The sequence below is a fragment of the Acomys russatus genome, chromosome 5, assembly GCF_903995435.1.
Source record: "Acomys russatus chromosome 5, mAcoRus1.1, whole genome shotgun sequence".
NCBI lineage: Eukaryota > Metazoa > Chordata > Mammalia > Rodentia > Muridae > Acomys > Acomys russatus.
In genome coordinates, this window is record NC_067141.1 from 28,519,073 (window position 1) to 28,544,625 (window position 25,553).

At 44.0% G+C, this 25,553-nt stretch overlaps 1 protein-coding gene across 1 annotated transcript; it reads left to right on the plus strand.

Annotated features, from left to right (window-relative positions):
• Majin (membrane anchored junction protein) lies at nucleotides 1-25,546 on the plus strand. The gene is made up of 10 exons (XM_051147062.1): nucleotides 1-107; nucleotides 9,291-9,336; nucleotides 13,480-13,555; nucleotides 14,037-14,162; nucleotides 15,405-15,436; nucleotides 15,910-16,001; nucleotides 17,741-17,804; nucleotides 23,379-23,451; nucleotides 24,515-24,623; nucleotides 25,424-25,546. The coding sequence occupies exons 1-10, from the start codon at nucleotides 7-9 to the stop codon at nucleotides 25,467-25,469; spliced, it is 765 nt and encodes a 254-aa protein (XP_051003019.1). The 5' UTR covers nucleotides 1-6; the 3' UTR covers nucleotides 25,470-25,546.
• Nucleotides 25,547-25,553: the final 7 nt, after the last annotated feature.

Consider the following 25,553-nt stretch of genomic DNA (forward strand, 5'->3'; position numbering starts at 1 on the left):
GAAACAATGAGTTTAAAACCATTCACCTACCCATTTCCAGAGATAAGGTTTCTTCATGCAGGACCCAATGTGTATAAGTTCAAAATCAGATATGGCGACAGTATCAGGTAATTTGAAAGGTAGGAAGATAGCTCATGCAAGTGCACTCCTCAGGTCATCCTCTCTGCCTTACTCAGTCCAGGGAAGAGCCTGCAATAGCACCTGGCCAGGCTCTTCCCTACGTACTGCATTATCTGTTTATATAATTTCCTAAGTGAGCAGCAGTATGCCTTTGAGGAGATACTTCTCAGAATTTTTTCAGTTGGTCTCGTCTTAAAATGTAAGTAAGTAGCCAGGCATGGTGGCACACACCTTTAATCACAGCACTCGGAGGCAGAGGCAGGGGGCTAGCCTGGTCTACAAAGAGAGTTCCAGGACAGCCAGGGCTATTACACAGAGAAACCCTGTCTTGAAAAACAAAACAAAATAAAACAAAAAATGTAAGTAAATAGGGCTGGAGAAATTACTTCTCAGTCAAGAGCACTGACTTTTCTTCCAAATTCCATTTCTGTTTCCTGAACCTATGTGGTGTTTTTTCCTATAACTTTAGTTCCAGTGGATCTGATGGCTTCCATGGACACCACATGCATGTGATGTGTACATATAGACAAAACAACTATATATATAAAACCAGGGGCTGGAGAGATGGCTCAGCACTTAAGAGTGTGCATTACTCTCCCAAAGGACCCTAAGAAGATTCCCAGATCTCAAGTCAGATGGCTTAAAATTGCCTGTGACTATAGCTCCAGGGGATATGACACCCTGTGTCTCCGAGGGCACCCACACTCATCCATACACTCACACACACATCCATACACCCACACAGATACACATATATACATGTGATTAAAAATAAATATTTCAGAGCTGGGCATGGTGGCATATGCTTTTAATCCCAGCACTCGGGAGGCAGAGGCAGGCGGATCACTGTAAGTTTGAGACCAGCCTGGTCTACAATGTGAGTCCAGGACAGCCAAGGCTACACAGAGAAACCCTGTCTCAGAAAACCAAAATAAATAAATAAATAAATATTTCAGAGGTATTGCAAAGAACTTATCAGTATGGCCTAGTGCACAAATAACCAACACAGTGAGATTATAGTGTATTTTAAAGCTGCAACCACTATACTGGGCAGAATCTAAATTACTCTAATCCTATGGCCTCAAAACCTACATATATACCAATAATTTGCCAATCGATGACTCCTGAGGCATCTCCTTTCTCAACCATCAACTGTCAGCTACTAGCTCTTCCAGCCGCTTCTTGGAAGCTCTGTCTTCTACGTCCTATCCTTCTGCCCAGCTGATTGGCCAAACAGCACTTTATTGACAACTGCTACACCCACTCAAGGCATCCCTCCACAATTCCCCCTTTTAGTCTAATAAAAAGCCCCCCTTTACTCTTTATCAATGTAAAAACATCTAAACTCCTAAACAACTAAGCTTAATCGTAAACTAAATTATCTGTCTTTAATCCCATGAGAAACTTGAGAATGAATAAAATTAATTACCTGAGTAAACAGGAAGTGCAGGTTAGCAGCTTCCAAAATGGAAAAAAATGTCAGAGACATTTTGCTGCCTGAACAGTCACTCAAAACCCTCTAACACGTTGGAGCATCATCTTCAGCCTTCTGGCCCAGTATAGATGACAGACATATTTGTGAAGTAGGAACTATTAAGGACTTGCCTACCCTGTCTTGGCAGAGTTTGGCCATCAACTTCACCTGCATCCAAGCTTGCCCATATCTGTCTGTGGCAGAAAAGGAGGAGATTTTTGCCCAGTGGCCTGTTTGCCACATCTGAAGCTATCTCCATAAGGAGGTTCCTCGATGCTCATTACCTTCTTTGAGACAGGCTGGGTGTTTCTAGGAGTCAACCTGTCTTGTTTTCTTTTTTCTTTTTCTTTTTCTTTTTTGGTTTTTCAGGACGGGGTTTCTCTGTGAAATATCCCTGGCTGTCCTAGACTCACTTTGTAGACTAGAATGGCTTTGAACTCACAATGGATCCGCCTCCCTCTGCCTCCCAAGTGCTGGAATTGAAGGCCTGCGCCACCACTGCCTGGCCTGTCTTTTTTTCAAAGAATCCTTAAAACAATAAAGACATCAGCCAGGCGTGGTGGCGCACGCCTTTAGTCCCAGCACTTGGGAAGCAGAGGGAGGTGGATCACAGTGAGTTCAAGGCCAGCCTGGTCTACCAAGCGAGTCCAGGACAGTCCAAGCTACACAGAGAAACCCTGTCTCAAAACAAAACAAGAACAAACAAACAAACAAAAAACCAAAAGCAAAACAAAAAAATCTTTAAATGCCATATTCTATAGGTCTCTGAGACTTTTGAAGATCTTATCTAAATATGTTACCTTATCTATCTATAGAATCTTATCTGTCTGTTAAACGTAGGATGTATATTCTTGTGATAAAATAGAGTAGTATTTGACATGACCATGAGTTGATCAACTAACAATTAACTTGTGTTGCTAATTATCCTAAAGTATTGGAAATAAACCTGTATCATAAGGGAGTTGCCTGAGTACAATGCCTCATATTAGGGTAGAAATGATGTGTGTGAATAACAATCTTAATTTGAATTCTGTACCAATGTATCAAAATTAAACTTATTTTGCATCAATATATGAAATTCTATACAAGTGAATTAAAAATAACTCTATTTGTGAGTAACAATTAAGGCCTTAAATTGATTCAATAATCTATTTTTTGTCTTAACATCCCTATATATTTCTATATTCTCTTTTCTTTTCTTTTTTTTTTCAAGACAGAGTTTCTCTGTGTAGACTCGCTTTGTAGACCAGGCTGGCCTCAAACTCACAGCAATCCACCTGCCTCTGCCTCCCGAGTGCTGGGATTAAAGGCATGTGCCACCACACCTGGCTTTCCCTTCTTTCTTTTAAGCCCCTACCTCCATACCTAAGAAAGATAAAGGAAAAGAGAAAAAAAAATTCATGAATCCAACATTATTTTCTCTCTGAATAAGGCCAATAGTAACATAACCAATTCCCAATGAAAATAAACATCTGTAGCCCAAGAAAACAACCAAAACCTTACCCAACACCCCCTTAAGGGAAATGGAATATCACTCTCTTTTTAAGGCTTCTTCCAGCATATTTGGGACCATAATACCTTTGGAATGGCCCAAATAAAATTGGGAAAATAGTTTAAAAAGCTAGAGATAGCATTTGTGGTCCAGCCTCTAAATATTGAAAAATTCCAGGCTTAATAGAAGTCCTTTGTGGGATAGTGTGAAATGCTGGATCAATTGGAATTAGAAGCTTTCCCTGAAGCTGTCCTGGAGCTGTTCTGTTCTGATGAGGAACAGCAACCAAAGCTTGTGGCTGGAACATGAAGGATGCATGATGTCAGTGTCTCAGCATGCTGGAGGATGGCTCCTGTCAGATCTGATCCAGCGTCAGTGTCCAGTTTTTTTGTTCTGAAAACATATCATTTCTCACAAGCATTTTACAGTCCTAAAACTGTAAATGTATGAGGTGTGCAGGATGCACAGAACAGTCAAGGTTGGGTCTCTGCTTTTTATATGAGCAGAAGAAAGACCTATGTAAATCTTCATTCATGCAGTACAAAGAATGGCGTGTAATAATATGTCATGGGCATTCTGTAATTAACAAGAAGCATTGGCTATGCATAGACATTCATGTCTCAGCCGGTCTCAGTTATTCCCACGTAGTGGGGTTAGTAATACATGTTACCTGCTTACTCTGTTGTTTGAATTTATGTACGTATAGACTGACTTAGGTTAGCAGTCTCCCTTGTATCCAGGTCTGTTTCATTTTGACCTCTTTCAAAGAGGAAGTATAAGATTACCATTACCACAGAAGATACAGCCATTATCTAACTGAAATCAAAACAAGATTGTATAATTCTAAATGTCTTTCTCCAAGCTCTATGGCGCCTGATGTATAGGCCAGGCGGCTACCTGTTTCCGTAGAGAAAGCATCCTATTTAGAGACAAGCTGGTTGTCTTGAGCAAAAGAAAAGGCATTAAGCTTTAAATAAACTTATGCACACCCTAGGCATCTTGTACCTGGGTTTTTACATTTGTTTTAGGTGTTTTTGTCTCACCCCTTCTCTCCATAGGGTAGGGACACTTCCACCTTTTAAGCATATGAAGTGTAGCTTTTTGAGTTTCTGGGACCTAACTAGCCTGGTGTGTACTTTGTCACCTGTAAGTCCTCTATGTCTCTTTGAATCAGGTGTGACTGCCACCTGTCCCCAGTGAAAGTGGCTATCATTTAGAGGGATAAGCTGGCTGCTAGAGCAGTGACACCTCAACTCAATCAGCATACAAAAGCTTTTTGACATGGAAGGCTGCTGCTTGCATGTCTGTCTCCTGTAGTTTTTTTGTCCAACTATAACTGAATCATGAGAATTTACTTTTGTGTCTTCAGTGGTTTTAAACCATTCATGAAAAAGTACAGATCTTGCCCTCAAGGATCTAATAGCCTTTTTGTATTCAGCTTTAGCATTCTCAAAAACTAGAGATGAAAGTAGAATTTCTCTAGCATTTGGGTCTGCTATGGTTCTAGTCAGAGCTTTAGTTAGTCTCTGTAAAAAGTCAGTAAAAGGTTATTTGAACCCTGGGTTATTTTTATAAATGATTCCGTTTGTCCCTGTTGTTCAACCTTGTCCCAAGCATTCATGGCTGTTGTTTGGCATTGTTGTAAGACAGCACCATCAACGGCAATCTACTCTAGTTCAGAATATGGGCCTTCACCTAACAACTGATCCCTGACAATATCAATGCCTCCAGTCCTATTGCGCTGCTCCATAAGTGTGGCCTCAGCTTTCCACCATGCCAGCCATTGTAATTGGGGACCCGGCTCTAAGATGGCAGTCATCAAATCTCTCCAGTCTTTTGTAATTATGCGATTCCGTGTGGCCCAGTTATTAAGTATCTATTTGACATATGGTGAATGTAAACCATAACTGCTTATTGCCGCCTTAAACCCTTTTAAATCTTGTGTATCTATAGGTTGCCAATCAAAACCCTGATAACCTTATGGATTTTCCTCATCTCCTGGTAATTCCCTTATCAAGGCTGGGAAAATCATTTTGGGTTTTTAAACAGATAATGACTGCTCTGTAGTCTTGTTACAAAGTAATGTTGTATGTTCTGGCCTTTTTTTCTTCTGGTTCTATCTCAGTATTATCATTCTTAGTTATAAGCTTTTCTTATTTATTTATTTATTTATTTATTTATTTATTATGTATACAGTGCTCTGTCTGTATATACATCTGCAGGCCAGAGGAGGGCATCAAATCATATTATAGATGGTTGTGAGCCACCATGTGGTTGTTGGGAATTGAACTCAGGACCTCTGGAAGAACAGCCAGTGCTCTTAACCACTGAGCCATCTCTCCAGCCCCAGTTATAAGCCTTCCTAACTTCTAAAGTTTGTTTCTAAGTTTCATATTTTTCATTTTGCTTTGTCTCTAATACCCTAGCATTTTCCTCAGTCCAATCGGTAAATTTTTGTAATTTTTTTCTCTAAAGCCTTTTCCTTTGAAAAATTATAGAAAGCAAGAATGATTAAAATAAAAATAGTAGTCACACTGGGCGTGGTGGCACATACCTTTAATTCCAGCCCTTGGGAGGCAGAGGCAGGTGGATCTCTGAGTTTGAAGCGAGCCTGGTCTGCAAAGTGAGTCCAGGACAGACAAGGCTACATAGAGAAACCCTGTCTCAAAAAAAAAAAAAAAAAAAATAGTAGTCACAATCAGTAACATGATCTCTCTCTCTCTCTCTCTCTCTCTCTCTCTCTCTCTCTCTCTCTCTGTCCCTCTCCTATTTGTATCTCAGCATCATTTAAAAGAGCATTTAACAAACTTCAAAAATTTTGCATTATTGTGTCTTTCATTTTTATATGCCTTTTTGTTGTTGTTGTTATCTCTTTGGGAGCTTATTCTCCCACCAAGCTATGACAAAGTATGATATTTCAAGGGTGTGGATACATTAAATTAATTGGGCATCAATTTGTTACAAGTAACTTATCTGTATGGCCTAGGAAGCCAATAACTGATACAGTGAGACTGTAGTGTATTTTAAAGCTGCAAGCACTATGCTGGGAAGAATCTAAACTACTACTAATCTACTAGTAAACTAAACTACTCTAATCCTATGGCCTCAAAACCTACATATACCCCAATCACTTGCCAATCTGATCCTTTTTGGGTGACTTCTCTCCCCAACTGTCAGCAGTCCAGCAACCAGCTCTTCCAACCTCCCTTGAAAGCTGGCCTTTCACTGCCGGTCCTTCTGCCCAGCTGATTAGCTTAACGAGTGCTTTATTGACAACTATTACATCCGCTCAAAGCATTCCTCCACATGAAAGTCCACATGAGTTATGTCACCATAAAAATCACTTTGCCTGTGCTGCACATTACAGGTTAGGCCATTCTGGACATTGCTTTGAATATGCTGCCACCTGGCCCCTGCTACTTTGAGGCCCAACAAAATCCATTGTGTTTAATTCAACCAACTGAGCAAAAGCATCTCCAACACTAAGGTCTGGCACAGAGGAAAGGGGCCACAATAAAGCTCTTCAAATGTGCTGGTGTCCCTCTCACCATTTTCCATCTTTGAGAGTTAGTGGAGGACATATCTTCCTGGCCTTCCCACAGTGGACTATTAGGTTTTACACAGTATACCAACTTTAGCATTGCAGTTTCCCTGAGCCATAAAAGCCCTTCATCAAGCCGGGCATGGTGGTGCTCAGGAGGCAGAGGCAGGAGGATCACTGTGAGTTCGAGGCCAGCCTGATCTACAAAGTGAGTCCAGGATGGCCAAGATAACATAGAGAAACCCTGTTTCAAAAAAATATATAAATAAATATATATATATACACACACACACACAGCCCTTCATCGATATTAAACTAAAGGATATCAGGTATCTCCAACTCCTTTTCAGTAGGCCATCTTTTGACAAATATTTCAGCCAACCATTCAAACAAATTTTTTGACATCTGTACAAGCTTCCAAATTAAAACTAGGCTCAAGCTGGGCAGTGGTGGTGCATGCCTTTAATCCCAGCACTTGGGAGGCAGAGGCAGGTGAATCGATGTGAGTTCAAGGCCAGCCTGGTCTACAAAGGGAGTCTAGGACAGTTAGGGCTACACAGAGAAACCCTGTCTTGAAAAAAAAGAAAGACAAAAAAAAAAACTAGGCTCGGGGCTGGAGAGATGGCTCAGCGGTTAAGAGCACTCACTGACTGCTCTTCCAAAAGACCTAAGTTCAATTCCCAGCACTCACGTAGCAGCTCACAACTGTCTGTAACTCCAAGATCTGACACCCTCACATAGACACACATTCAGGCACAGCACCAATACACATAAAATAAAAATAAAAATAAAAATTTTTTTAAAACCTAGGCTCTACAGTAAATTAAGTCTGATTCATTTTTATGTTTCTTCCACCATTATCTCATACCCTTGAAATCCATTTCCACTCATACTCCCCAGACTTCTGCGTAGATGAATTAGCTCTTTAGCAGTGTAGTGCACCTCCTCATGGACCAGATTTCTTTCTCTCTCTCTCTCTCTCTCTCTCTCTCTCTCTCTTTTTTTTTTTTTTTTTTTTTTTTTTTTTTTGCTTTTCAAGACAGGGTTTCTTTGTGTGGCTTTGGCTGTCTTGGAACGTACTTTGTAGATCAGGCTGGCCTTGAACTCACAGAAATCCACCTGCCTCTGCCTCCTGAGGGCTGGCACAGGCTTGGAATCCCAGCACTCAGGAGGCAGAGGCAGGCAGATCTCTGAATTTGAGGCCAGCGTGGTCTACAAAGAGAGCTCCTGGACAGCCAGGGCTGTTAAAAAAAGAAATCTCATTTCACAAAATAAAGAACAAAGCCGGATGGTGGCACACGCCTTTAATCTAGCCCTCGGGAGGCAGAGGCAGGTGGGTCGCTGTGAGTTCAAGGCCAGCCTGGTCTACAAAGTTAGTCCAAGATAGCCAAGGCTACACAGAGAAACCTTGTCTCGGAAAAAGAAAAAGAAAAACAAAACAAATAAATAAAATGAAAGATATTTGTGGCTATACACTTTCTATCTCCCTTCCAGGAACTTGCTTAGTTATAGGTCTAGAGGCAGCTATTGGTGAACCCTGAGGGACATCAATATTGTCTTGTCTGGCATCTCCTTCAGAGAAGGCCATGCTGGTATAGCAGACAATGAAAGATTAGGTTTTTTGTTGTTGTTGTTGTTGTTGTTGTTTTTCAGTCAAAGGTAGAAAAGGCAATATTTCAGGGGATTGAGCTGAGAATACATCTGCTGAGGGTAGAAAGACTACTTCATCAGATGAAATCAACTCCTGAGAATCTGAGGGTTCAAAGTTCTCAGCTTCAATAGGGTCCTCCCACACATCTGCATCCTAAATTATAGGATCCCATTCCTTAACTAATAAGTGCCCTTAGCATAACTGTTGATACCTTCCAAGCTAGGACTTAACTTTTGCTGTCATTCAGCCAACCTTATAATAGAGGCTTTGGTTTGATTTTTTGAAATTTGAGTTCTGTGGCTGCTGGGAAGATTTGCTCATGCCTTTCATCCCAGCACTTGGGAGGATCTCTTGTGAGTTCAAGGCCAGCCAGGCTTACACAGAGAAACCCTGTCTTGAAAAACAACAACAAAACTTATTTTAAAAGTTAGAGTAATCCTGTCTTGAAAACCAATATGTGTGTGTATATATATATTTTATTAAACTATACACAAGTCTAATAAATTACTAACAATTACAGCAGAAATATAATGTCTTAGAAGTTTAACAGAGAAGACTTTTTTTTTTTCAAGACAGAGTTTCTCTGTGTGGCCTTGGCTGTCCTGGACTCACTTTGTAGACCAGGCTGGGCTCGAACTCACAGCGATTCGACTGCCTCTGCCTCCCAAGTGCTGGCATTAAAGGCGTGGGCCACCACGCCCAGCTTAACAGAGAAGACAGAGAGCAACCTTGTACCAATGCTCAGACCACACCGTGTAATGTGAGCACTGGGTCAGCCACAGACTGTAATATATCTTGTTTCAGATACTGGACAGAGCTTTCTCCCCCCCACCCCCAAGACAGGCTTTCTCTGTGTAGCCTTGACAGTCCTGGACTAGTTTTGTAGACGAGGCTGGCCTTGAACTCACAGCGATCCGTCTGTCTCTGCCTCCTGAGTGCTGGGATTAAAGGCGTGGGCCACGAGGCCCAGCTCAGGGCTTGCTTTCTTATGGTACCTGTGTTTGCCTTGTAGAGGAGAAGAAATCGAGGCTAAGGAAGTCATCATCCAGGAACTAGAGGTAGGGGAAAAAATCAAACAATTTCTGAAGAAATTACTCCTTAATTCAAGGATGAATCTACACCCAAACTTGTTGTTTTGTTTTATTTATTTATTTATTTATTTAATTTGGTTTTTTGAGACAGGGTTTCTCTGTGTAGCCTTGTCTGTCCTGGACTCACGTTGTAGACCAGGCTGGCCTCGAACTTAAAGAGATCTGCCTATCTCTGCTTCTGGAGTGCTGGGATTAAAGGTGTGTGCCAGCACGCCCAGATGGTTTTGTTTTATTGATAAATTGGTATCTCTGTGCAAAGAAGCCAGTTTTTCAGGAAGTTTTAAAGCCCATATCCTTTCTCAATCCTCACTAAAGTAGGAGCAGAACGCCTTTTAGTCTGGTGGTTGTTGTTTCTACTGAGGTTCCCAGACAGGGCAGCTCTGTTGTGGCAGTTGGCACAAAGTAGCTTCCGGAGGACTGCTGCCTTCCAGGACTCTGGAAATGCCATGCTCCCAACCACCACCTGGTGTTTGCCAGTCAGGAGACTGGGCAGTAAATATGCTTGATGAGTGGCTGAGTCTTCATTTAATTGGAAACATTTACCATCGCTTTACTCCAAGTTCCTGCTCATTCCTCTTCTGCACAGCTCGGCTTGTTAGAGATTTCCATAAAAAAAAGACTGAGCAGGGATACAGCTTTGTAAACTGGTAAAAGTATTTGGCCAACAATTAGAATTCTGGGGCCTGGCCTGTATTCTAGTCTGTTCCTTCACCTGTCAAATGAGGTTAATCTGTTTCCAAGATGATGGTGTGGATTTCAGATGTGTCCAGTGCTGGACACACATATAAACAAGAAAGCATTTGCATACATTTATGTGCATATTAACATTTGCATTCTACTTTTTTGTTTGGTTGGTTTGATTTTGGTTTATTTTTAGATACAAGGTCTCACTATATATTCCTGCCTTGTTGTGTAGATGAAGCTGGCTTTGAACTTTTAGTGACCCATCTGCCTCTGCCTCCTAAGTCCTGGTATTACAGGTATCAGCCTCTACTGTTGGTCTTTTCTTTCTTTTTTTGTTTTTTGTTTTTTCGAGACAGGGTTTCTCTGTGTAGCCTTGGCTGTCCTAGACTTGCTTTGTAGACCATGCTGGTCTCAAATTCACAGAGATCCGCCTGCCTGTGCCTCCCGAGTGCTGGGATTAAAGGCGTGCGCCACCACACAGGCCTTCTGCTGTTGGTCTTTTGCGTGTTTCATTTTTGCAATGAGGTCTCATATATCCCAGGCAGGCTTTTCTTTCTTTTGGTTTTTCGAGACAAGGTTTCTCTGACTGTCCTGGACCCTATTTGTAGACCAAGCTGGCCTCCAACTCAGAGATCCGCCTGCCTGGAATTATAGCTGTACATGACCATACCTGGTTTATACAATGCTGGGATTGAATTCAGGACTTCATGCATACTAAGTAATAACTCTACCATCTAAGTTGCATTTCTTTTTTTTTTTTAATTAATTTATTCATATTACATCTCGATTGTTAGCCCTTCCCCTATTTCCTCCCATTCTTCCCTCCCTCCCATTTCTCCCCTTCTCCCCTCCCCTATGTCTGTGACTGAGGGAGACCTCCTCCCCCTATATATGCTCTCAGAATATCAAGTCTCTTCTTGGTAACTAGCTATCCTTCCCCTGAGTGCCACCAGGTCTCCCCATCCAGGGGACATGGTCAGAAAACGGGCACCAAAGTTCATGTGAGAGTCAGATCTCACTCTCCACTCAATGATGGAGATTGTCATGTTCGTCGGCTAGGTCTTGGTAGGGGTTCGAAGCTTACTGCCTATATTCTCCTTGGCTGGTGCCTTAGTTTGAGGAGGACCCCAGGATCCAGATCTGCCTGTCAAAAAGTTCTTCTTGTAGGTTTCCAGGACCCTGTGGCTAAGTGCATTTCTAACTCTTTTTAAATTTTTGTGTTTATGTGTGTGGTACTTTGCATATATGTCTGTGCATTACATGTGCATCAGGTGTCTGAAAAGGCCAAAAGAGAGTGTTGGAGCCCTTAGGACTAGAGTTACATATGGTTGTGAGCCACTACATGGGTGTTGGGAATTGAACCCTGATCTTTTTTTTTTTTTAAGAGAAGATCTCACCATGACCCTAGGTTGGCCTTGAGTTCATAATCCTTCCCCTGCCTTAGCCTCCCACATGCTGTGATTATGAGCATGTGCTGCCATATCCAGCAGCAATACTTTTTATATTCTTTTGTTTTTACAAATTTTATTTATGTGTGTGGATGTTTTGCCTGCATGCATATTTGTGTACCACCCATATGCCTAATGCTTGCTGAGGCCAGAATAGGGTGTTGGATCCCCTGGAACTGGATTTATAGGTTATAAGCAGCCATGTGAGTGCTGGAAATCAAACCAGGGCCCTCTAGAATAGCCCATGCTCTTTGCCACTGAGCCATGTCTCCAGCCCTGCATGTTCTCCTTCAGTCTTTACTAGTTTCTGGGACAATATTATCATTCTCTTTATTCCTTTAGAAAATACTAACTGAGAAGTGGCATGCAGCCTTATTATTCAAAACATCAGCTCAGGGGGCTGTAAAAGTACCTACAAAAGCAGGAGGACTTGAGTTCAGATCCCCAGCAGCCATAAAAGCTGAGCTGAGCACTGTGACCCCAGGGCCAGGGAGGCGGAGACACTGGATCCCTGGAGCTCATAGGCTGGCTAGCCTCACCAGATCAATGAGCTCCAGCTCCAGTGAGTAACCCTGTCTCCAAAGCTAAGGTGCAGAGATGGAGGAAGATACCGGCGTCGGGTCTCTGGGCCCCTATATATGTGTTCATAGGTGCATCAGTTGAACTCAGGACCTCTGGAAGAGCAGTCAGTGTTCTTAACCGCTGAGCTATCTCGCCAGTCCTGGTAATATCCATTATGATGATGCCCTCTTCTGACCTGCAGATATACATGCAGGCAGAGCGCTGTATATATAATAATAAATAAAAATAATAAAAAAATAATAGATATTACCTACTATTATAGGCAATACACCATGGTAGATAGAACAACAAATGACAGTTTCTGTTTCCTGGGGCCCAAACTTGAGGAAAACAAGCCTTACCAAAGTAAATTACAAAAGTTGAAACTGGCCAGGCGGTGGTGGTACATGCCTGTAATCCCAGCACTCTGGGAGGCAGAGCCGGGGAGATCACTGTGAGTTCAAGGCCAGCCTGGCCTACAAAAGCGAGTCCAGGACAGCCAAGGCTACCCAGAGAAATCTTGTCTTGGGGAAGAAAAACAAAAGTTGAAACTGAAATTCAAAATTTATTCCAAAGAAATGAGTGGTCTTGGGCTAGGGACATGATTCAAAGGGGGAATACATGATACCCACAGCAGTAGGTTCAGTTACAGTATCCATTCTTCCCCCTAAAAATAGGTCATAGAAAATTATTTAAAAAACAAAACAAAACAAAAAACTAGCCAGGTGTGGTGGCACATGCCTTTAATCCCAGCACTTGAGAGGCCCCGGTAGGCAGATCACTGTTAGTTGAGGCCAGTCTGGTCTACAAAACAAGCCCAGGACAGCCAGAGTAACATGGAGAAACCCTATCACGAGGCGGGAGGGGGGGTGGGGAGAAAACAACAAAAACCATTTAGTGAGACAGGCATGATGGTGAACACCTTTAACTCCAGCACTCAGGAGGTAGAAGCAGGTGGATCTTTGTGAGTTCAAGGCCAGGCTGGTCTACAAAACAAAGCCAGGACAGCCAGGGCTACACAGAGAAACCCTGTCTTGAAAAACAAGCCAAAAAAGCCAACAACAAAAATACTGAAAAAATAAAATAACTGTTGGATCATAGGCTGACTCAGTAGAGTAAAGCTCCTACACTAGGATTGGGAACCTGACTTTAATCCCTGATACCCATATGGTAGGAGAAAACCAATTCCTCCGGGTGTGGTGGTGCACACCTTTAATCCCAGCACTGGGGATGCAGAGGCAGGAGGATCGCTGTGAGTTCAAGGTCAGCCTGGTCTACAAAGTGAGTCCAGGACAGCCAAGGCTACCCAGAGAAACCCTGTCTCAAAAGAAAAGAAAAAAAAAAAGAATGAAAGATGTAAATGGAAAGATAAGCTGAACTTCAACAGTATTAAAATGATTTTTAAAATCTTTTTCAGGATTCTGTCCGTGTAGTCTTGGCAAACATGGATAACCTGCAGCCGTTTGTTACAGAGCACTTCATTGTGTTCCCCTGTATCCTTTCTTTCCTGGTCTCCCCCAGCCCCTCAAGAGTGGAGTTTGATGTTTAAGGTAGGCCCTATTTCATGTGTCCCAGGCTGGGTCTACTTCCACTTCCCAGGTGCTAGGTTACAAGTGTAACCCTGTGCAAAACACCATGCCTGACATGGGCTTTTGAGGTAGGTAGCTGTGACTGGTCTCACTAGGTAGCCATGGCGCCCTGCTATTCACTATGCCGTCAAGGGTAGCACAGAATTCACAGTAATCTTCCCGCCATGGGCTCCTCCTCAGTGCTGTGATTGTAGGCATGCAACACCACACCTGGCTTTTCCTAGCTGTCACTGAGCTACAAATGACAGCTATAGATTCAAATGGAAGCAGTGAGACCAAAGGCAGTTTGGAAGGTAAATCAGAGAAAGAAGAGCTAGTGCCTCAGCCTCAAATAGTTACAGGTGCATACTGGTCTCCTTCCTCACTTCCTTAGCACCATCCTCAGATAAAAGTAAGTGGGAGAGAGTTTCCCACCTGAGATTTAAACATGGAGAGGTCACCCTGACCCCCTATCCATTTGTTTTTACTCTCTATGTAGAGATGAAATGGTTTGCTGAAAACCTGCCTTCAGGTAAGTAGGATGATGAGAATGAGGATGATAAAAAAAAAGGAAATGGGCAGGACTATGAGCTGAGCACCATGTAGCTGTCTGCACAACTGGGTGTTACCCACACAGGGCAGAGCTCTGGAACATTTCTTTCTAATTTGATTCAGTACCTTGTGGCTTAGGCACCATGATAAGTTATTTAATCTGCCTGTGTCTCCTTTGTAAAATGGTGAAGAGACACATTAATTATAGGAATTGTATACATAAGTATTGGTGGGTGGGAATACATAGTGTATGTGTAGAGTAATTGCTCAGTGACAGATACCTATGTAAATAATTTTGGTTTTGTTTGTGAAATGGGGTTTCTCTCGGTAGCCCTGGCTGTCCTAGAACTCACTATGTAGACCAGACTGCCCTCAGACTCAGTAACCCACTTGCTTCTGCCTTATGAATACTGGCCTTCTCTCTCTCTCTCTCTCTCTCTCTCTCTCTCTCTCTCTCTTTTTTTTTTTTTTTTTAATGTATGAATGTTCTATCTGCATGTATACCTGCATGCCAGAAGAGGGCACACAATCCTGTTATAGCTGGTTGTGAGCTACCATGTGGTTGCTGGGAATTGAACTCAGGATGTTTGGAAGAGCAGCTCTTAACCTTTGAGCCATCTCTCCAACTCCCTCATAAATGTCTTAACACCATCCCCGAGTTACTAATCCCTGGAGGATGTGTTTATTTTGCTACGAGGCAAATAAATGCATTCCATATTGATTTGAAATAGTACAAAAGAAGGCAGAAGAGATGGTTCAGTAGATAATAATGCTTGTTATACAAACACAAGGGCCTGAGTTTAAATCCCCATTGCTCGTGGCCACATGGGGGGCGGGTGTCAGTGTGTGTGGCAGAGACTGGGTAGGTGCTAAGAGGTCACTGGCTGGCCAGTCTACCTGAAATGTTGAGGTTCTGGCTCAGTGAGAAGTACAGCCTCAAGAGAATTAGATGGAGAACAACAGGAGATACCCAGTTATTCATGTAGTAAAATCCATCCTCTTTTGAGAGGCATGAATCAATTCCATTCCAGCTTAGAGGTAGCAGTTCTGCAGCAGGGTGGGGCGGAAGCTCAAAGACCCTGTGTAGGGAAAGTTGGACTAGGCAAAAAAGGAAAGGGCCCAGGCAGAAGTTTTGTCTCAAGCCAATTACCATAAATAAATAAAGTCTAGAAACCCTGGTAACAATCTTAATCTATTATGACAGTCAAATTTCCCATTGTAGGGAAACCAACAGACGATATTCCTCTTGAGTTGGTAAGTTTTTCTTCTTCTATACTAAATGAAAATTGTCTTTCTTGTGTCAAAAGTGCTGTTCTTGAGCCGGGCATGGTGGCGCACGCCTTTAATCCCAGCACTCGGGAGGCAGAGGCAGGCGGATCGCTGTGAGTTCGAGGCCAGCCTGGTCTACAAAGTGAGTCCAGGATGGCCAAGGCTACACAGAGAAACCCTGTCTTGAAATAAACCAAAACAAACAAACAAACAAACAAAGTGCTGTTCTTGTGTCTTCTGCCTTTGCCCCTCAGTTGCTGCTCAGGTCCCGTCACAGCTGTGAACATGAGACCATATGTCTCTCTTCCTATAGATTGCAGAAGCCATGTCTCTGGCAGAATGTCTTGCTGAGATGTTGTACATTGCCTTAGGCCAGCAGTCGTCTGTGCTAGGCCCTCCTAAACTGTGAGCCACTCTAGAAGAGGGAGGCTCCCAGGAGTCTGGTTTCCTCTCTACAGGTCCTAGCTGAGAAGGATGCAGAAGAAGCTGCAATGAAGAAACAAAAACTCATGAAAGAACCCAGCCCCCGAGGCAGGCTACAGCCACACAGGTCAGTGGCATCGAGAGGCTTTGCCACCTATTGCTGCTTGTTGGTTCTGTCCTTGCAAGTTGCTTGATTTGGAGGTTTCATCAGTACCTTGCCCACTCCAGGGCTAAACTAAGGAAAAGAAATAAGTTGATATTTTCTATTTCATTTGAAGTCTGTCAGAAAAGTAAGATTGTTCTGTTCATCAAGATGAAGGCTGAACTGGAGTTGTAGCTTGATGGAGTGCTCACCTAATAAATGTGAGGCCGTGACATCAAAAAGGAAAAATACAGACAAAGACTAAGAAGAAACACAGCCAGATCTATAGAACTGAACTCAGCATAGTCAGTGGGTACATATGGTATTATGCGTAGAAAACACACAGCCTAGGGAGTCTCAGAATGTTACACAGAAACAAAAGGAGGCCAAAGAGATGTCTTGGTTGGTAAAGTCCTTGCCCTATAACCATGAGGACCTGAATGTGATTCTGGAACCCATGAGGGTGCCAGGCCTGGTGGCACAGGCTCATAGTTGCAGTGTGGAGAGAGGCAGATGTGTAGACCTACGGGGTCACTAGCTAGCCAGCCTAGCCTACTTGGCAAGCTGCAGGCCAGTAAGAGACCTGTCTCAAATTTAAAAAGTGGACAGTGCTTGCGGAACAGCACTGGTGGTTGTACTTAGCTTTCCACACAGGTGTATACATGTGTACATTCACATCCCCGTACCTATACACATATGAATATATACATACAAAGAACTTTGAAAGAATGAGAACAAATAAACTAGAATTTGTTTTATCCCATGAGCAATTGGCTAAAATGTAAACATGTGCAAGATATTGTGTGTGGTGGTATACACTCAGAAGCTCAGCATTCAGGAGGCAGAGACAGTAGAATCACTCACTGCAAGAGGCCATCCAGGAATACTAAAAAGATCTTATCTTTTTAAAAAAATGTAGTGTCAGGCAGGGTGTGGTAGCACATGTTCTTAATCCCAGCACACAGGGAAATAGAGGCAGTTGGTGCTGTCTGAATTCTGGGATATCCTGGTCTACAAAGTGAGTCCAGGACAGCCAAGGCTACACAGAGAAACCCTGTCTTGGGGCGGGGGTAAGCAGTGTGCATGAGTTGTTAGAGGGAATGCTGAACATATCCCAACATGCTGAAGTTACTTGTGTCCTTTTGTTTTTCTGTCAATGGAAGAATTAGTCACCCTTGGCGTCCCAGAGAAGCCACCTGGAATAATCCAAGGTGTGATTTGGTCCTCAGCCCCAGGTGCTTTATGCCAGGCTCGCCTAGGACTTGAGGCCCTAAACCAAAAGAACAGTGAGGGAAGACTACCACAGGCTGACTGTGCATTTTGGGTGGGTGTGTCAGCGACAAGTAGGGAGTTTGTTCCAAACCATGTGGAATGTGAGCATATTTGAGGCATAAAACTGCTTTTATTTTATTTAGCTGGTTTGACCACAGAGATGAGGCCCCAAATATCTCCTGGGTTTTGATGCACAACTCAACATTTCATAGTCTGATACCCCTGTCCTTCACATTTTCTGCTTCTCAAACCTTCCCTTAAATGTCGGCAATTGAAGTTCTATTGTGAATTAAAGCGACCAAAGAAAATTTTGCCATGCAATTTTTACTGCCAGCCAGTCGTAGTATAAAAATAGCCAACTTGCTGAAATATTCATCTGGGCTACCTTTGCTTGAATGTGGTAAAGTTGCCACAGCCAATGACATTTTCTGGGCTTTCCTCCCTCATTTCAGAGCCAAGACAGAGCCTTGTAGTGAAGATCCCAAACGTAAGAAGGCACTGAAGGCAACCAAGAGGGTAAGCATCGGTGGAGGTGCTGAGGCTCCTGACGGTTCCTTCTCTGTTACAGGCCAGGCTCCTGTGACACGCTCAGCTTGGTCCTTGCTACAGACTGAACTGACTGAACTCATTCTTGGGTTTCACTCTCTGTAAAACGACATTCTCCTATTCTGCAGTTGTCACAGTCTGTCCCCAAAGTTGTTGTATAATGAACACACCCATGCATCTTTTTGTGTTAAGAGTCTTTTCAACTTAAAACTGCTTATGTTCAATAATTTAAAATAGGTCTGTATTGAACGAACTGAAATCCAGTATAGAATCCTCACTGTAGAAAACTTCTTGCCTTAATCTACACTGGAGTCTGGGTCTGAGCATGTCTTGTTTTAGCAGGTGAGATGAGCATGTATCAGCACTAGGAATTGGTAAGGAGTGGAAGTGCACAGCTATAATTCCAGCGCCCTGGCCAAGGCAGCGAGATGGCTAAAATTTGAAGCCAGCCTAACTAAGCTATACGTTTCAAGTCAGCCAGGGCTGTGGAGTGAGACATTCTCTGAAAAAAACAAGGAAGAAATGATGTACGAGCTGGAGGGTGAGGAGGAGGAGTGACGTCTTCAGGACACGTCCAGTCAGTGCATTCATAGACCCGCAGCAGCAGCAGTTAGCGGGATTAAACCTGTACAGGGTCAGTCAGTTATCACCCCTTCATGGAAGGGGAAGGCCACGTGAAGCTCACCCTGAGCCAGGGTGCCAGCAGTTTATGAAGTGTTCTGGAAAGGGGAGTCTTACGTAGGAGTGTAAGCACTGGTAAGCTGCCCATGGTCCAGGGAATAACCCTCCTCCCACACACATGCAGGTAACCCTAATTGAGTTGTGAGTCCTAAGGAAAATAGACATGAAAGCAGGAGAATGATGTGTTAGGGCTGCAGAGTGAGGAGGATAAAAATGGATTGGGGAGTAAAGATGATCAAAACATTTATTTTAAGCCGGGTGTGGTGGTGCACGCCTTTAATCCCAGCACTCGGGAGGCAGAAGCAAGCGGATCACTGTGAGTTCGAGGCCAGCCTGGTCTACAAAGTGAGTCCAGGACAACCAAGGCTACACAGAGAAACCCTGTCTCGAAAAACAAAACAAAACAAAACAAAAAAACCAAAACAAACAAACAAAAAAAAAACATTTATTTTACATGTGTGGAGTTGTAAAAGTATAAGTTTTAAATTATTTTGTAAAAAATGGAGGAAGCTGGTCATGGTGGACCGTGCCTTTAATCTCAGCACTTAGGAGTCGGAGGCACGATCTGAATTCTCTTGAGTCCACAGGCAGCCTGCTCTACACAGAGAGTTCCTGGCTAGACAGGGCTGCATAGTAAGACGCTGTCTCTAAAATAAACAAAGGGGTTGAGAGCTAGTTCAGCAGTTAGGGGTGTTCACTGCTGTTGCAGAAGGACTGAAGTGCACTTCCCAGCCTCCATGTTGGGCGCCTCACAACTGCCTGTAACTCCATTTCCAGAGGATCCACGACCTTCTGGCCTCTCTAGGCACCTTCACACATGTACTCATACACACACGCATATGTAAATAAATTTTTAAATATTGAAAACCAAAAAGCCAAGCTGGGCATGGTGGTAGCACACGCCTTTAATCCTAGCACTCCGGAGGCCAAGACAGGCGGATCACTGTGAGTTCAAGGCCAGCCTGGTCCACAAAGCCAGTCCGGGACAGCCAAGGCTACACAGAGAAACCCTGTCTCAAAAATCTAAAAATAAACCAAAACAACCCAAATAGCCAGTGAGATGGCTCATTCGGCTGCCATGCCTGATTGACTTCCATCCCCAGGACCCACATGGCAGAAGGAAGGAAGTGACTCCCAAGAGGTATCCAGACTTCTGTGTGCATGCTGTGACACAAGCACACCCTCATGCACCTCACACCTACATCTTATAAACAAACGTGTAAATGAACCAGGGTGAGATTGCTCATGCCTTTAATCCTAGCACTTGGGAGGCAGAGGTAGGCAGATCACAGTGAGTTCAAGGCCAGCCAGGCCTATACAGGCTCTGCCCCTGTCACCTAAAAAAGGCAATTAAAAGGACTGAAGACATGAGTCAGTGGTTTTGGAGGTTTTAAGTTTGATTCCCAGCATTTAGGCCAGGCACTTATAACTGCTTGTACCTCCAGCTCCAGAGGGGTCTTTTCTGCCCACAGGGGCCTCTGTCTTCTGTGGGTACTGCCTCACAAGCACATATCCACACACATATAGGTAGTTTAAAATACAGTAAGTCTTTTAAAATATAAAAACAACAACAAGAAAAAATGAACAAAGTAGAGGGGGGCAGGTGTGGTAGTGCATGCCTTTAATCCCAGCACTCAGGAGGCAGAGGCAGGTGGATTTCTGAATTGAGGCCAGCCTTGTCTCCAGAGGAAGACCAAGCATAACCAGGGCTACACAGAAAAATCCTGTCTTGGAACCTACCCGTTCCAGCAACCCCCCCCCCACCACCACCAAGTGGCACTTTTTTATTTCCTCCTTTTAAATATCTCTTAACTTTTTTTTGTTTTTGTTTTTGTTTTTGTTTTTTGAGACGGAGTTTCTCTATGTTATCTGGGCCATCCTGGACTCACTTTATAGACCAGGCTGGCCTTGAACTCACAGAGATCCACCTGCTTCTTCCTCCCAAGTACTGGGATTAAAGGTGTGCGCCACCATGCCCAGCTTAACTATTTATTATATGTGCCTTTTTTTTTAATTCTTTGTTTCCAAAGTAGCTCTGATCCTAAGTTGCAGACACTAACAGTCACTTCCTTCACCTTCTACGATCTACAACATGATTAGTAAAGGAGCAAAGAACTACCATATGCATTCATTCAAGACACCGTCCTCTGTCTACTGTGTGCCAAGTAGTTGGGCTCTCATGCCTCTAAAGCCATAGGAATGTCAGGCCAGTCAGATAGCTATGTGCATATGGGAAGCACAGGGTACCTAGTAAACACAAAGAGGTCATGAGGGAAGAGTTCCTTGGGGAAGCCAAGGCCTTCATGAGCCCAGGCCAAACGGGAAGAGTGTGACACTTTTTATGCTGCAGGCCAGTGCTCCTGGGGCTCAGGGTGCAGCACTGGGAACTGTTGGTAGACAGATGAGCATGGACTAGACACTGATAGGCCTTACGTCCACCAAGACCACCGGAGTAAAGTAACGAAACAATTTCACTTCCAGTCTGCTGTTTTGTCATTTGTTTAAGGCATGTTGAGTGCCAGGACACCCAACACACATATAAAGCCTGGCTGCTTGCTTCCAGGAGTTCATCAGGTCCTTGACTGGGACCTGGCATCTAGACTTCTGCCTCTGGAGACAGGGTTAGACTTGGGGTCCCAGTTTTGTGTCACAGCCCCACAGCACACTGAGTGGTTTTAGGTAGAAAGCTGTCTCCTTCTACACTCCCAGCCTTTGGAGAGTCAAGAAGAGAAATGAGAAAGTACAAGGGGGTACGTGAAGCTTTGGAGAACAAAGCGCTCCACACAAGCAAGATAATTGCTGTAAAGGAGCATTTCCCTCGCACTACCCTCCGTACCTTCCTATTCTTAGTTTGACACATCATCTCCTGCAAGAACAGTACCCACAGCTTCTTACTCAACATAATTACCTTTTCAACCTGACTCTGGGCTTAGAGAAAAGCTGAGCAAAAGGAGCATGTTTATTGATTTTGACTCAATGCCCAAAGACAGCTCTATCACAGACCCTGTTCCCAAGGAGAGGATTTCTCCTAAATTAAGGTAATCACAGTGACTCTCAGTGCAAGCCACTTGAGCTGGAAGAATTGAATTTGCTCCTATGGTTCAGTGCTTGGCATCCCCCACCCATTTGTGGGAAGTTTGAGTTATAGGATCACATACGGCCAGGAGGATTGTGCGTGTCTGAACACACTGAAAAGCTTTAGCAGGGAATGCTTTTTTTAAAAAAATACATTACTTGTCTCATGAGACATGTTTGGGGAAGAATAAGGAAGGGAAGACCCTTTCATCTTGTTTCTTCAGATCCCAGACCTAGAGACCCAGACTACAAAAAGATTAAAAGACAGGAGAGAGCAGATAAATGGCCCCAGTGTGGACCAGCCTGCCAGTGTGTTCTCCACTTCTAAGCAGGCCCTGGCCTTTCAAGGTGTGACGCCCTGCTGGCCCTCTCCAGCCGTACCACAGTCTTCCTCAGCTGTGTCTTTCCCCTCAGTTTGTGCCTGTACACTGCCTTCAAGGGACGCTACCCTTCTTGTGAGAGGAGTCTCCATGCTTCTGGGAAGACCTTTGTCCTCTATACCGCATGCTCAACCCTCATAAATGCTGGCCTCTTTGGTCATTTCTGCCACAAGATTTAAGTCCAAAATCATAGTTTCATTAAATTTGTAAGAATTATCCTTTCAAGAAACTAGAGCTAGGCCCTCTAAATCCTGCCTTATTGTCTAGGAGGGTACGAGTAGCTAGCTCTGTCTGTGTCTGTGTCTGTCTGTCTGTCTGTCTCTCTTTCTCTCTCTCTCTCTCGTCTCATCTCATCTCAGAAAGATCTACCATTCTAACTTGAAACTTACGCTTAGAGTAGGGGCCAGTACTGACTTTCTAGGGACCTACTGCAACTATGCCTCCCCAGCACCTTGTACAAATTCTTTACCAGAAGCACAGCCTGAATAGCATCCACGCTGCTGTGCAACCAGGCTACGCTGGGTGAGGACAGGCCAGCTGGCAGAGATTCCAAAGGAAATGTATGCTTGTGTTTTTGACCATCAGAGTGTGTACTGGAAATCTGGACCTGGAACCAGGTTGTAGCATGTCCTCTTCAACATACAAAGGAATTTCTACAAAGCAGTGGCACATATAAGATTGCATTGTATTATTCTGGCTGTTCAGCTGTCATGTTCCCTCCATCCCTGGCTCTAGCCATTCTGATTGTAGTTACTCAGTAATGGCATTGTGCCCTTTTCATTTGTCTCTTCCCAGAAAGCCCTGCTCTCCCTGACCGGCTCCTCACCCCAATTATGACAAACTCCCATTCATCCATCAAGGCTCCATCCAGATGTCACTTCCTCTGTGAAGCCTTCCTTGACAACTGCCACCCACTTTGCAACCATAGCACTACAGACTCCTGGGGCAGCCTCACTGCAGGGGCTTGCTTGTCCCATGGACTGTACCAAAAGACATTTGGTTCTTCTAGTTTCAGCACCAGCAGGCACTCAGCGATAGGGACAGAGGCAAACCCAGGTAGGCTTGTCCTGAGCTGCTGCAGCCGGGCGTTAGAGGGACTGTTAGGAAACTGGAGTAGACAAGAATAGAAGGAAGTGTAGGACCTGCCTGGGCAGTCGGAAGCCAGTAGCACCAGATCATAGGCCCTATAGGACGAAGTCTTAAGTTTTCAAGCCAGCACTCAGGAGGCAGAGGCAGGTGGACCACTGTGAGTTCAAGGCCAGCCTGGTCTACAGAGGGAGTTGTGGGACAACCAAGACTACATATACAGTTAAACACTGTCTCTAACAAAAGGAAAGAAAAAGGGGGGGGGGGAGATTTTATCCTTGGTCTTTTGTTGTTGTTTTGTTTTGTTTTGTTTTTTTCGCAGAGCAGGGAAGGAGAAGCCCAGCAGGAATATCAGGACGCCCCAGCTTCTGATGCCACTGATGTCCAGGAACAAGGTAGGTTTGGGAAGATTCTTGTTTGTTTGATGGGAAGCTTTGTTCTTTGAGACAGGTTCTTGTGGTAGAGCCCAGGCTGGCCCTACCTCTTGAGCCTCCTGTATGCTGAGATTACAAGCATGAGCCACCATGCCCAACCCCCCATGCTTCTGACAGTGAACTCAGCAGCCCTGCAATTCCAAAACAGTTCCTAATAGAGTGGAAGATTTCGAAGGAAAGTTGGAAGGGATGTGGTTCCCTCTTCTGTGGAGCTGAAGAACTATTTCTGGGAAGCGCTTTCTCCTCCTTGCCTGAGGCATCGGCATTAAAATTGAAGGTGCAAGCCAGGCTTGGTGACACACACCTTTAATCATAGGAGGTAGAGGCAGGTGGATCTCTGTGAGTTCGAGGTCTACAAAGTGAGTCCAGGACAGCCAAGGCTACACAGAGAAACCCTGTGTTGAAAAAAACAAAACAAACAAAAAAGATTGAGGGTGCAGAGGCTGGCACTGGAGCTCAGTTGGTAAAGTGCTCAGTTCACTTGCTGAGTCCTAGGGACAATCGCAGCACCTTGGAAAGCCAGGCAGTGTGCACATCTGTAATCCTAGAACTCTAGTGGGTCACTGAAAAGCAAGTTAGAGGCTGACCTGTGCTGCATAAAATTTTTGTCTCAAAAAGCAAAAAATTAAATTGAAGGTATAGACAGGTGCTCTGTCAGGCGGAGGAGTGCCCTTCTAGCTCTCTGATCTTTTACCCAGTTTGAAGACTTGGAGTGGGGTACAGTTATCCAGGACCAGGCTGTGAGCATGTGAATTACTGGACAAGTTGCAGTTCCTTGTGGAAACATGTCAGCTCTGGTGGATGGCTGAGATTTGAGCTGTATAAATATCTTAAGCTAGACTTTGAGAGTACGCCAAGGTCAGAATAGAATCTTGCTGAGCTGAGATGAAGTTGGAAAGGTCAGAGCAAACGTTTCACCTGGCTCTAAATAATTCTTGGTGTATGTGGCTGTCCTGTGATCTCCTCTCAGATCACGGAGCCTGTGGGCTAGCCTCTTTTCCCTGCCTGTGTGTTTTCTTTACAGATGCTAAGTTGGAACACAGCCTGCCGGGGCTGGCTGTGCCTCCGCTGCAACATTGCAATCCACCACCACTGAAAGAGGCAGGAGCCAGTGGCCTCTTTGGGTTTCTAAGGTAAGATAGAGTGTTTGCCGTCAAAGCTGAAAAGCAATCTCTAGGACCAGTTGCTTCATTGAGTCTTGGAGGGGGAGATTCTTTATTGAGATTTCTCAGTTGTATTACAGTTAGATGGTAGAAATGGAATTGAGAACAAGGACCCTAATTCAAAAGACTGTGTACTATATATATATATATATTTTTTTTTTTTTTTGAGACAAAGTATCACTGTGTAGCCCTGGCTGTCCTGCAACTCACCGTGTAGACCAAGCAGAGATCCCCCTGCCTGTGTCTCCAGAGTACTGGAATTAAAGGTGTGCTACCACACCAGGCTCCTCTCTTTTAAGACAGGGCCTCACTTTGTAATCCAGACAATTTTGAGCTTGGACTGCTCTGCTCTCTGCACATTTGTGTACAGTTCTTTCCACTGTGAGGGGCCCACATATGACCTGTTTCACAAACATTGCTAGAGCAGAAACGTTTATCTTTCTTGGGTCATTCAGATAAATGGAGTCAGAATGTTTTCAGTGTTCCCTCTGAATCTAGGTGTGTATTCAGAATCCTTTTTGCAAAGAGCACTGAGCAAATCTTTTTCTGCCTAGAGCTTAGCTACCCTACTGCAATTCTTTTTCCTTTATTTCCCCCTTCCTCGTATAATCTAATTTAGGTAGCTTTTCAAATGCTGTTTTGGACTTGAATTTCCATTCAGTGGTTCCCCAGAGCAAAATGGCTGGGCTAATGAAGCACTAATGGGAACCAAGGAGAAGGGACACGACCTTCTCTGCCTCAGCCAGCCGCCTCTGCTCTCATCCCTGCAGCACTCTCTTCCCGTTTCGGTATTTCTTCAGGAAGAGCAGTCAGTGAGCCATCCAGGCACCACAGCATGGGCCGTGGGTCCCGGGTCCCGTCGGAAAGAGGATTTTCTCCTGCAATGACTCCTCCTAAACT